General features: G+C 29.6%; 1 protein-coding gene and 1 long non-coding RNA gene across 2 annotated transcripts; both read right to left on the bottom strand.

Annotated features, from left to right (window-relative positions):
- Positions 1-249: 249 nt before the first annotated feature.
- LOC138338163 (uncharacterized) lies at positions 250-11254 on the bottom strand. The gene is made up of 2 exons (XR_011211533.1): positions 6992-11254; positions 250-438 (listed from the first exon to the last, which is right to left on the bottom strand). It is a non-coding gene; the product is annotated as an uncharacterized lncRNA (long non-coding RNA).
- Positions 11255-12015: 761 nt separating this feature from the next.
- On the bottom strand, positions 12016-12423 carry LOC138338462 (uncharacterized mitochondrial protein AtMg00810-like). Its single transcript, XM_069289426.1, has one exon. The coding sequence runs from the start codon at positions 12421-12423 to the stop codon at positions 12016-12018; it is 408 nt and encodes a 135-aa protein (XP_069145527.1).
- Between the last annotated feature and the right edge of the window lie 805 nt (positions 12424-13228).

Here is a 13228-nt window from a genome sequence, read left to right as displayed (position 1 = left end):
GCTGTTTACATCCCTACTTAATTAAATTACGGCTAAATATTGTGGTAACTAAAAATAGGAATGTAATTCATTCAATTAAATTAAATTTTTTTATAAAAAATAAGAATAAAAAAGTTTTAGAAGAGTCCCCACCTAATTCTAGGAAATAACTAAGATACCAATTACGTTATTAATTTCGCAAGAAAATATTTTCAAAATTAATAGATTCTAGGTAAAGGTTAAAGTGATTCGAAGAGAAATTGTTAGACATTATTGGAAATAAAAAATTGAGTGTCTCAACTAAAATTAATTGATTTTTTTATTTTGGAGTAGATAATAAATGAAAGTAATAAAAACTCAAAAACAAAAATCATCATATTTACAAGTGAGGCCTTGGAAATCATCCATGATTTATTCATTGGCAAATTTTAACTTGTAATTACATGGTGGCAACCATACCTGAAAGATAAAATAATAATTATATGTTAAATATTAAATAAAATATAAATGTGACAATATATCAACTATGATATTCTGAGTTGAAATAAAAATAAAAATATGGTTGATCAAATATAAAATGAATCAACCAACAAAAAAATAAATTTAGACAAAGAAACAAAGGAATAATTTGTCAATAATTAAAAAAATGCGAACAAAGAAACAAGAAAAACATACAGTTAAGAATTATTTAATAAGTGAAAATAGAAATAACAACAATTTCACATACAGTAAATTATTAGTAACAACTGTTGTTTATCTTTTATTTCAAACATACTTAGAATAAAACTTTGAACATCTTTGTAAGACAACAAAGTTTAAGAACATTTTTAGAACTAGAAAATTAAAACTATTAGCGAATCTAGAATCACAAACAGATTTAAAAAATATATACAAAATTTTTTTCTTAAAGAAGAATTGTTGATAATATGTGTCTAAAGAATCTTACTGATTCTAACAAACATTGCAGAAACACGAAGTTACCAAATTTAATGAACCAGTAAAGAAATAAAGAATAGAAGAACTGAATTTCATTCACAAATCTAAAATTTGTAAAACACGTACAAAAATTTGAAAATTTTTAATTGGAGAAACATCAAGTCCACTCAACTCACAGTGTCCCCTTAAGAAAAATATTCCCCTCTAGTATCTGAGGTTTGATTTGGAATATGACCTCCAGGGTAAAATGATATCAATCAGAAGAGTATAGATACCAAAAACTCCGGGGTCAGGGAATCACTCAATGGCAGTATAGTACGCTTAATTATTAGATTTATTAGTTGAAGAAGAAGTCCATGAATTCTATATTAATATGAGAGGAAATCCCTCAATTTATAGAAAACAAAGGGTAGTGCAAAGAGGATATTATTGTGCCTTACCAAGAAGGTCAGAAACCTTTGGAAAAGACACAATATTACAGAAAGGTTGTCACCTTTCATAAAAGTCACAACTTTCCATAAAAGTCACAACCTTTCATAAAAGTTGCAACTTTTCATAAAAGTCGTAACATTTTATAAAAGTAACAACTCTTCATAAAAGTCGTAACTCTTAATATTCCATTCACACTTTTTTAAAACCCAACAGTTCCCGCATGAATGGAAAATGACTCGAAGACAGAGAAACGGAAAAGTATGTGTACTTTACAAGCAAGAATTAAATGCATCTTGATAAGTAGGTTTCCCCTTTGACTTTTCGTATTGAAAAAATGTCGGATATACTCGGTCAATCGGTAGATGCGATATCTTTGAACCGTCGAACTTTGGTGTATACCTAGACAACCATATGTCACACAATTAACCCTTTACCGTTTATGGTTCTTACTGTTGTGTTCGTTTTATCAATGAACACCTCCTGGTTTCATGAGTGTATAGACACATGGTCTTTTCATAATCATCTTCATTGAAGAGGCTTACACTTCACACTCATATAGGTGATTCCTAATCGTTTTATCTCGTAGATACACTATTTGGTCAACTATGCCAAACTTAGCGAATCAGTAAAACCATTAAGCTTTATTAACTCATTAACAAGTTTTTATGTTGTATCCTCGTCCCTGAGCATTGTCTTCATCATGACAATGGATTGAGTTTGTTAATAATGTCGAACCGTCATTCACAAGTTTGTTTTTCTCCTTGAATCTAGCTCTTGGGATATCAAGTCTGCTAGATAGAGTTACCGCCATGATGACTTTTCCTAAGCCATAAATACATTCCCTTAAATGATCTTTTAACCTCCCTCTAGTTAGGCCTTTTTCTAAGTGGTTCCGATACATTATCCTTTGACTTTTCATAGTCAATTCTGATAATTCCACTAGAGAGTAGTTTTCTAACGGTATCATGTTTATGTCGTGTATGACGGGACTTTCTGTTATACGTCATGCTCCAAGCCCTACCTATTGCATTTTTACTGTGAAAGTGTATGCATACTAATGCCAATGGTTTGGTCCAAAATAGAATATCTATCAAAAGCTCCAGAGTCTTTCAACATATTCACCGACCTTATGTAGAGCACCTAGCTCAAAGATCATTGTAGAGCTAGCGATATATGTCTCTTTTAAGATATTTCTAAGATACTGCTCCTCTACCAATAGTAGATTCATATCCACTTGTGAATTTTACTTCATTTGTCCGATGATTCAACTTGCATCACTATATCTTTCAATATTGTTGGATATTGTTATAATGCAAGACATAATTTTCAGCATTATTTTAAATACTCCAAAACTCTATTTATTGTCATCTAATGAATTTATTTTGGATCAACTTGTGAACTGACTTATTTAAAATAACAAATGCTATATCTGATCGCACACTCTATATGTTATACATCATGCTTCCCAAGACTCTAGCACTATCCAATTGTGAGTCACTTTTGTTTTCACTCTTTTGAAATGCAAAGCTCACATTTAATAGAGACTTATAGACATCCAAATATTTGAACTAGTTAAGTACTTTTTCAATGCAATGTGACTTGAAAATGCTAAACATTATGGAGTTCTACAAATTCTTATATCTAAGATCGCATTAGCAACTCCAATTTTCATACCACGTGCTTTATAACATACTTTTAGTAGCATTTAAGTCATCAGTGTATCTATTGATGATCAACATATCACCAGTATAAAAAAAATGACCTTATGATTTTAATGTAAACACATTTATCACTTCCATCATTCTTCAATCCATTTACCGACATGGTTCTATCAAATTATGTCATTTTTTGGGTGCTTCCATAATGTGACTTGACAAGTTCACACACTTTTTTTATTTACCAGGAACCACAAAACCGTCGTGTTGTTCAATGTAAATTTCTTCCACCAATTCTACATTTAGGAAAGTTCTTTTCACATTCATTTGATGAATTTGGAGTTTATATACCACACTAATAATTTTTGCATCTGAATGAATGTAATTCTATTTACTAACGAGTATATATATCGAGAAGATCAAAACCTTGGTTTTTTTTGTCTAAAGCCTTTGACCCAAAGTGTTGCTTTATATTTTCAACAGTTTATTTTCTTTCTAAAGATTCACTTTGAACCCAAAGGCTTATTTTCTTGAAGAAGATTAATTAACTTCCAATATTGTTTATTGACACCATCTTTCCAAAGAACGATTCTACAGAAGACACAGGAAATGTTACAAAATCAAATTCGAAGGAAATAAATGTCCTTTAACATTTACTAAGCCTTTAAATATCTTTATTAAGTACATTATCCTTTTCATTTCCTAGGTGTTATAGACCCTTCTCTAGACTACTCAAGTCTAATTTTACAGTCCACAGTCAAAGGTCCTATTTTAATTCTTTTAGGAATAGGAACTTGGAGTTTGACTAGATACGCCCAAATTTTGAAATATTTGAAGTTGGATTTCATTCCTTTCCACTTCTCATATAAAAAAGATTGTATTATGATCAAACAAAATCGCTTTGTTTCTAAAAAGACAAAACTTTTTGTTGTTCCCTTTTGCAGTAAGGATAGTTCCTCTATAAAAGTTTTGTGTATGCCCGATCTTATAAATAATGTATCCATCATTTCTTTCAACATTCGATTTTTCAGTAGATTGAGGTGAATATGGAAGTAGTTTGTTGGATATTCCACTTTCCAAACATTTTTCTGCACAATTAGATTTATACTCTCCATTCTTATCACTTCTTATAATTTTTCACAATGATTTTCAACTTCGATATTACATTATCTAGATATTTCTATTGCTTCATCCTTACAATTCAGCAAATAGATATAGTCGTTTCTAATGCAATTCTCAATAATAGTAACAAATAATTTTTCCCACCACGAGATGGTATTAACTTCATATCAAAAATGTCACTGTAAATCAATTCTAAGGTATTATAATTCCTTTCAACATATTTATAAGAATGCTCAACATACTTAGATTCCACAAAAAACATGACATTTTTATTTATTGCACTCAAAGTTAGGAAAAACTTCTAAGTTGATCAGTTTTCCATACAAGGTTTTGTAATTGACATGCCCCAAGTGTTCATGTCACAAACATTGACTCAAGCAAGTAAGAACAAATATAAAACATTAAGTTTGAAAAGCTCTTCGCAAGGTAGCTTTTTCCTCACTAATATTTTGTTCATATTTCTTACAATTTTGTGTGATACATAAATTAGTTAGATTGTCAAATGTTCTTTTCAGAAGGACATTTCAATAACTTACGATATGATTGTTATAGAACTACCCATGAACAAAGTTTCATTGGGTTCAATAAAGACAATATAGTCCAAATGTTATTTTTACAAAAGCATAAGAAATGACTATTCACCAATATTCATGTCTATGTAATTACTTTAAATATAACAGACATATCTTTTCATGAAAAAATCACAATATTTTAAGTGATTTTTTTTTCATAAAATAACACAATTATTTTGAACAAGTATTTATATAATTTGGAAGTTTAATGGTAGTCACACTATATACTAGCAATAGAGAAACTCAACAACCACAATACCAAATATACTCCAAGAATTTAGTGGGTATAACATAATACAAAAGTATCATTGAATTTCATATCTTTTGCTCCAAAGTTAAATTAGACACCAAGTCTTATCATAAGCAAATAACCCCCACATTTCAAATGGGATCTCCAAAATATTTTTCAAGTATTCAAAAATAGTTTTTTGCACATATTTTAATGTTGGACACACTTTTCTATGAAAGAATTATAGTGCTGCAATCTCTTTGACAATGTTTACACAATTTCAAAGTTCATTCCATAGTGACACAAAATAATAAATTTTAAGTCACTGATATTTTTCCTCTATCAAAATTAAACATAGCACTTAGTATTTTAAATACTAACAATAAGGGGGGAAATTTATAAAATTTATTTCTATATGACATCGAAGTTTATAGAAAATCTAAAGTACAACACAGCTTATTATGTTAAGTTTTTATATTCTTCAAACCAATTGGATAGTCCAATTTATAAAGAGTATAAAACCACAAAAGTTTTTAGTCTACCAAAATCAGACACACTAACATTTCTCATAGAGTAAAAAACTAAAGAAGTCTTTTTTTCTCCAAACAGAATAACACATACTCTTTATCACATACAAAAGTTTTTCTTATGAAATAGTCTTCCAACTATAACATTTTGACATACTATTTTATCAAACAAAAATATGCATCTCTAGTTTTTGCAAACTAAAGAATTTTAAAAGCAACAATATTTGCGAAGTAAAATTCATTCCACAAGATATGGTTGGCAGATCTTTTTACAAAGATACACATAATAAAAAAAATCAAAGATGATAACTCTTAGAAACTATTTTCCTCCTTAGATTATTCAATAAAAAGGTTATCTTGTAATCTTTAAATAGAGTACCATAAAAATTTTCTGTTACATTCTCATTTCGACCTTGCTAAACAAACAACGAATTATGGAGAAGTAATGCATTTATCTTCTACTTCCATGATCAGATTTTGTCAATCAGTAGAATACAAAAAATACTAACAGTATAATAATATCCTTAAGATTGTTGTACATCTTGTATTTCGAACATACATAGAACAAAACTTTAAACATCTTTGTAAGACAACAAAGTTTAAGAACATTTTCACAACTAAAAAATTAAAACTATTAGCGAAACTAGAATCAAAAAATTTTTTAAAAAAAATATACGAAATATTTTTCTTAAAGAAGAATTATTATTAATATGTGTCTAAAGAATCTTACTGATTCCAACAAACATTTTACAGAAACACGAAGTAACCAAGTTTAATGAACCAGTGAAGAACAAAAGAATAGAAGAACTGAAATTCATTCACAAATCTAAAATTTGTAAAACATGTACCAGAATCTTAAAAATTTTAATAGGAAAAAGATCAAGTCCACTGAACTCTCAGTGTCCCCTTAAGGAAAATATTCCCCTCTAGTATTCGAGGTTTGATTTGGAAGATGACCTCCACGGTAAAATGATATCAATCACCAGAGTATAGATACAAAAAACTCCGGTGTCAGTGAACCACTCATTGGCAGTAAAGTACACTTAGAATATTAGATTTAATAGTTGAAGAAGAAGTCCATGAATTCTATATTGAAATGAGAGGAGATCCCTCTATTTATAGAAAATAAAGGGTAGTGTGAAAAGGTTCTTATTGTGCTTTACCAGAAATGTCACAAACCTTTGGAAAAGTCACAATCTTTCAGAAAGGTCTCACCTTTCATAAAAGTCACAACTTTCCACAAAAGTAACAATTTTTTCATAAAAGTCGCAACTTTTCATAAAAGTCACAACTGCTCATAAAAGTTGTGACATTTCATAAAAGTCACAACTCTTCATAAAAATTGCAACTCTTCATTTTTCATTCAGACTTTTTTAAAACCCAACAAAAACAACTTAATAACTAAAACAAATCAATAAACAATGAGATAAATGCAAACCCCGTAATAGTAATAAGTTGAAATACATTTTGGTATAACAACAATAAAAAGCTGAAAAATAAACTTTGATCGATATAAAAATACAAAATTAAAATGGTTACCAAAGTTATGTTTAAGAGGTTCTAGTTTATTATTCTGGATCTGGCTCCGTGCTCTAGATGTCAGAGTTGTCTTTACTGTTATTAGCTTCTGTGTGCAAACTAAAGGTTTGTTTCTTGCCTGAGTTATATGCTCATTAATTCATTGGGAAAAAAGAGAAAAATGAAGCGATCTTGTTTAGTGAATGAAAAGGGAAGAAAGTTTGGGGTTGTTTGGGTTGTTTATTGGTGATGGAGAAGATGGCTTATCTGATTGTTTACCCTTTTTTTCAATGTCGTGAGAGTGGTTGTTTGGGGGTTGTAGATGGTGTTTTTGGCAGGTTGTCCCTGGAAAAAAAGTTGTTTTGTGTGGGAGATGTTCTTTTAGAATAGGATAAAAAATATTTTAATCTTTTTCCCTTCTTGAAAATTTCCCACCATCCAGTTTATTTTTTGACATAATTAGAACATAAATAGGGAATAGTTATACAATGGGCTCAAGAATGTGGCCCAAAATTGTTGATTAAAAAAATATTTGTGTATATAATTCTTATCCTCATTTAAGGTATTTCTACACTTTGCAAAAAAGAACAAAATGAATATCAATAAAACTAGCTAATAAAATGAATATTTATAAGTATGACGAATAAAATGAATGACATGTAAGAAATTAAATATTTGAGGATATTCAACAAACTTTGACTAAAACATTTAACCATAATAAACGTATAAAAATCCTAAATTGAAAAATAAAAATATGTATCAATAAATTTATTAAAGATTTTTTTTTGGTTATAAACATATTTGTATTATAGTGAATGTCTAAATATGTGGAAGTCCTTTTAGGATATGGTTAGGAATCCTACTTTGGAACAATGTTAGGTTTTCTCTATAAATAAAGGGGTTCTCCTTCATTGTGAAGAAGATCAAGGAATGTTCAATATACTTCAAAAGAAATAAGAAGTATTTTCTCCTCTCCCTACTATATTCTTCTTTTAAATTTATATAATTTCATAGCACGTTATCAACACGAGCTGTATTTTGATAAGAAGAAAGAAGAATTGCGAGTAAGTATTATTAGTAGAAGAAAAGGTATGTGAAGTTCTAGTTCACTTTTTATTTAAAAAGTGGAATCACCCCTACTTAGAGGTGAGAATATAAAAAGGGTATGTGAAGTTTATTTCATTTTGTTATAATATAAATTTTGTCGATTATATTCTCTACATCTTATTTTGACGGTATTTTATAAACTAATTGTCTCTTTTATTTGTTGGCTTTCTTTCACATGAAGGCATAATGTATCAACATATAATTTTGAAATTTAACTTTTTGAGAACTTAAAATGCTTAGTAATCCTCATGTTAATTTTCTTTTGTTATTAAGTGTATAATTATGATAAATTTATTAGATAAGAGGGAATCTAATTGAATATGGACTATTTACGCCTCAAAATTTTCTTTGTGACAACTGGAATATGCATCCATTTTTATTACACATGATACTTATATATGATCAGTAAATTAAGTTTATCGGAATAGCATGGAGAAAAGGTGAGTAAATTATAACTTTTGGTATTTTGATTTTCTAAATTAATAGTTTTATTTATTTTTAATAATCACTGAAAGTTGTAATGTTATTAAAGGCTCCAGAGCGAGTCTCGATTGAGAATAAGACAACGGATTCATGTCTGATCGCGCCATGAGGGTAAGACATCAGGTTCAAAAGTTGGGAAATCGTGATGATTAGATTGTGGGTTTAAGTACCATCGATTTATGACCCAAGACAGTTATTTATGCATAAGACATTGAATTTGAGTATTAATACATCATATTGATGATATAATAATGATTAAAAGAAAAACTTATGTGTTTTGGATGAGAAGTCATGAAATTTACAGAATTATGTACATTATTAAAGCTAATGTGGTAGTAATGCATAATATGTCATAAAAATGATAAGTGATTGAATATGCACATAAATATGGAATGAGGTACTAAAGCTATCATAATTTGATATGTTGACATATTTGTTTCCATTCATGAAGAATGAGAACATTTGATAACTGCTAAAAATATAGATCAATTCTCTAGAGGGAATGAGGTATAAGCAACCGTGCTAGAAAGATTGCGACCTTTGGTAAATGATGTGGTATCACCAAGAATGTCTTTAAGAAGACATATTATAGAAACGTTTCAATGTTTATCTTAAGGTTTGTATTGGACAAGAATTAGTGTAGTTGAGGCATATTCTATGACAAAATAAGAAGTTTACTAATTCCTATACTTTCTAAATATAGCATGATTGTCTGAGACATCATTAATGTATAATGTTTAGATGAATTATAGAAAATTAATATGGACATCCATGGAAAAACCTAAAAGTTCTCTTAAATGGCGATTTTATTGTACGACTTGTTATCATGACAAGTTTGTTATGAAACAATCACAAACGAAAATTGAGATTGAGTCCCCTGCTTTCTAGGAACGTACACATATATTTGTAGACCTACTCATCCACCTAGTGGATTGTTTAGATACTTAATGGTCCTAATATATGTTTCTTCTAGATGGTCTCATGTGTGCATATTGTTATCTCACAACTTGATGTTTGAAAAAGTATTGGCACAAATAATATGTTTACAGGCACAATTTATCTTCAGAATAGTTCATTTAGTGACGGGATCACGACTCACCTAAAGGGTAAAGTAATTCAGAAGAATTAAATCAAAAAATTACTTTTGGAGTAATAAAATTAAATTTTAGTCATATAATAATATATTAGAAATTTAATAAACCAAAAGGCACATGGCATAGTAAACTAAGAGTTTACATGTACTAATAATTTAATTAATTGGTATTAATAATCTGGTCATCTCAAATATGTACATACTGAGTAATAGACATAAATTGTAGAACTAAAAGATTATTTAAGAATTCCTTATGTTGCTTATTCTAGTGATAAGTTGATTGGATCAACTAAATTCATAAATAATGATAATTATAAAAGGTGAATATGGGATCATTAGCCTATAATGTGATATGATAAATAGATGCATCTATAAGATAATCACATCTGCGCTTGTTGTCAACCTGTAGTTCGACATTCGCGAAATTGTTTGTGCAAGATAATTAAGTAAGAGCACCAGTTTCAGAATATAAAATCAATACAATTCATGTTGATAATTCGATAAATATCCAAGCTGATCTGACATGAAATACCTTAAATAAATAGTCAATCTTTGTTTATGAGAACAAAGTTTCACGAACTAGATTATAATGTAGTTGTATGCATGAGACCAATAAATTATTATCAAATTTTATTTCAATTTATTTATGGTCAGAGATCAAAAAAATTTCATCTGATTATTTTGATATGTATTATAAAATCAATTTATACACAATAATGCACAAAGATAGATTCTCAAAAATATTGAGGTATATGTTAGTTTTTCTAACATAAGGGGGAGATTAGAACCAATAAAAGAGTTGTAAATACTCATATTGAATGTCCATTAAGGATAAAGTCTATGACCTGCATGAAGGATGATAGACTAATCAATTATAAATAAAATAATTTTTTTAAAAAGGGCAGGGTCAACGAATCAAAATGATCATAATAAGGAGACAATGTGCTCTTGGAGAGCATACGATATAACACTTTATGAAACCTCACTAGAGGGGTAGCTATCTAAAAAAAATAAAGTGATGATATCTCAATAAGTTATTTCTTATTGTGAATCAATACAAAATGATATATCGTTGACGATATCTTTGATACAATAACGCGCATTGTTGGAAAAGATTATGATGATAAAAATTCTACAACTATTAGAAAATGTTGGTATGGAAATAATTATCAAGTGAAAAGTGGAATGATGCATCACATAAAGCTTATTTGACATCCAATCTAGATAATAGAATATTTATACATCTAATATTAAATGATATCTTTTGACAAAATTGATATGAAAATATCAAATGGGTTCAAAATTAAAAACATAAAAAAGTTTTTGGAAAACTTGTTTATCATTCTAAAAAGGATTAATTAAACTCAAAATGCATATAACATATACAAGTATTATTATGCAAGTTGATGACTAGAGTTGAAACTCTTGAAGAGTTCTCAAAAGACGATAGTTTATTTGCTTAAAGAAGTTGAAGTAAGGAATTCATGAAAGGAGAAATAAGCAAACATATTTTGTCAAAGTTTTTACAATCATGAGTTCCAAAGAATGGAGATATCAACATGCAACATGTTTGTTCAAGTAACAATATAGTTGATTTTGATAGAAAATTTACTCCAACAAAGATGAAAAGAGAAGAAACGCAAGTTTAGAAATTTTCTCTTTATTGATTGCTTTATAATACACAGTTACAAGAGTCCTTAAATTGAAAACTTAGTAAATAAAAACACGTTAACTATTTTAAGAATTCTGAATATCAAAACTTACTCCATTACTCCTATAGCCTAAAGACTAGGAAACAACTTAATGACTCCTAAACAAAAGCAACATCATAACTACTTACTTACATCTGATCACGTTGCTAACGTTCCCACCCTTAAACTGAAACATCTTTCAGTTAAATTTGTAAACACCAAGTTTATCGCGTAGGTTAGAAAGGACAATGGTTTCAAGGTCTTTGTGAACATGTATGCAACTTCATCTTTACTCCTACAATAAATAAGACTAATCTTTGGATCCTTAGTCAGATCACGAAAAAAGTGATACTTCACCTCTATATGCTTACTTTGTCCTTGTTCAACAGGACTATTTAAAAGATTAATCGCCGAAGTATTGTCACAATAGCTAGGTGTTGGCCTATCCTGTATAAAATGAAGTTCTTCAAGCATATTCCTCAGCGAAACTGCTTGACAAGTACACGATGTTGCAAGTATATACTCTACCTCGGTAGTCAACAATGTAACAATAGGTTGCTTCCTTGAAGACAAAAAAATAACTCCAGATCCCAACATAAAAACATATCCTGATGTACTTCTCCTCTCTTCAAGCTTTCCACCAAGTCATTATCAGTGTAACCAACCAAATTTCAATCTACTCTCATATAATAAAGTATGCCATGGTCATTGGTACCATTCAAGTACTGCATGATCCTTTTGGCATCTTGTAAATGCAATTCTCTTGGACTATACATGAATATGCTAATGAGACTTGCATTGTGCAAAGCATTAGGCCTTGTTGCGATAAAGTACATCAAGCTTCCAATGATTTGCTTGTATAAAGATATGTCCACTTTTCTCCCTTCAGGTTCATTGACGAGCTTCAGACCATTCTCCATTGTTGTGCTCATAGTGTTGTTATTTTCCATGAGGAATCTGTGCAGATTATATTGCACATATTTCTTTTGAGAAACAAAAATACCATCAGCATATTGATTCACCTCTAAACCAAGAAAATAATACATCATACCAAAATCAGAAATGTCAAACTCAACCATCATGGACTTTAAAGTCCTCAATCATAGACACATTACTTCAGGTATAAATTAAGTCATCCACATATAAAAACACCATTAAGACCCTTGGACCTTCCCTTTTAATGTAAAGATCATGTTCATATGGACATTTTCGAAATCCCTCCTATTGAAAATAAGTATCTATGCAACTATACCAAGCTCCTGAGCTTGTTTTAGTCCATATAGAGCCTTTTTCAATCTAAGAACTTTATTCTCACCACAAATTTTACATAGCCAAGAGGTTGTTCTATAAATACATTTTCGTGAAGTTCACCATGTAGGAAGACATATTTCACGTCCAAGTGATAGATTTTTCAAGTATTTTGAGCAGCCAAAGCAATCACCAATCTGATGGTATCTAAATGATCAATGGGAGCAAACACTTCTACATAGTCAACACCATATTCTTGCTTGTATCCTTTGGCTACTAAGCAAGCTTTGAACTTGTTGACCTCTCTGTTTTCCATCAACTTTGTTTGGTAAACCCATTTGACACCAATGGTTTTCTTATTTTTTGGAAGATTTGTCAACTCCCAAGTATCATTTTTTTCTATTGATGTAATCTTCTCGTCCATGGCTTGATTCAAGATCATTTCTTTAACGACATCGACAAAATAAATAGGATCACAATCAGAATATAAAGAAAGATGACTTACTGTATTTCCAGATTTCCTAGTCCCATATACCTCATAATTCTCCAACCACCTTTGCGCCTCTTTATTACATTTTGGAGTTCAATGTTCAATTGAGAATCACCTGATTCATGTTCAACACATTTGGTATCCCT

This window comes from Solanum lycopersicum, chromosome 9, assembly GCF_036512215.1.
Source record: "Solanum lycopersicum chromosome 9, SLM_r2.1".
Lineage (NCBI taxonomy): Eukaryota > Viridiplantae > Streptophyta > Magnoliopsida > Solanales > Solanaceae > Solanum > Solanum lycopersicum.
Note: the sequence above shows the minus strand (reverse complement) of the source record. Positions and strands in the feature narration are given on the sequence as shown.

Excerpts from the sequence above, each read along its gene's own strand:
- LOC138338462 (XM_069289426.1), bottom strand. The coding sequence starts at position 12,423 with ATGGTTGAGTTTGACATTTCTGATTTTGGTATGATGTATTATTTTCTT.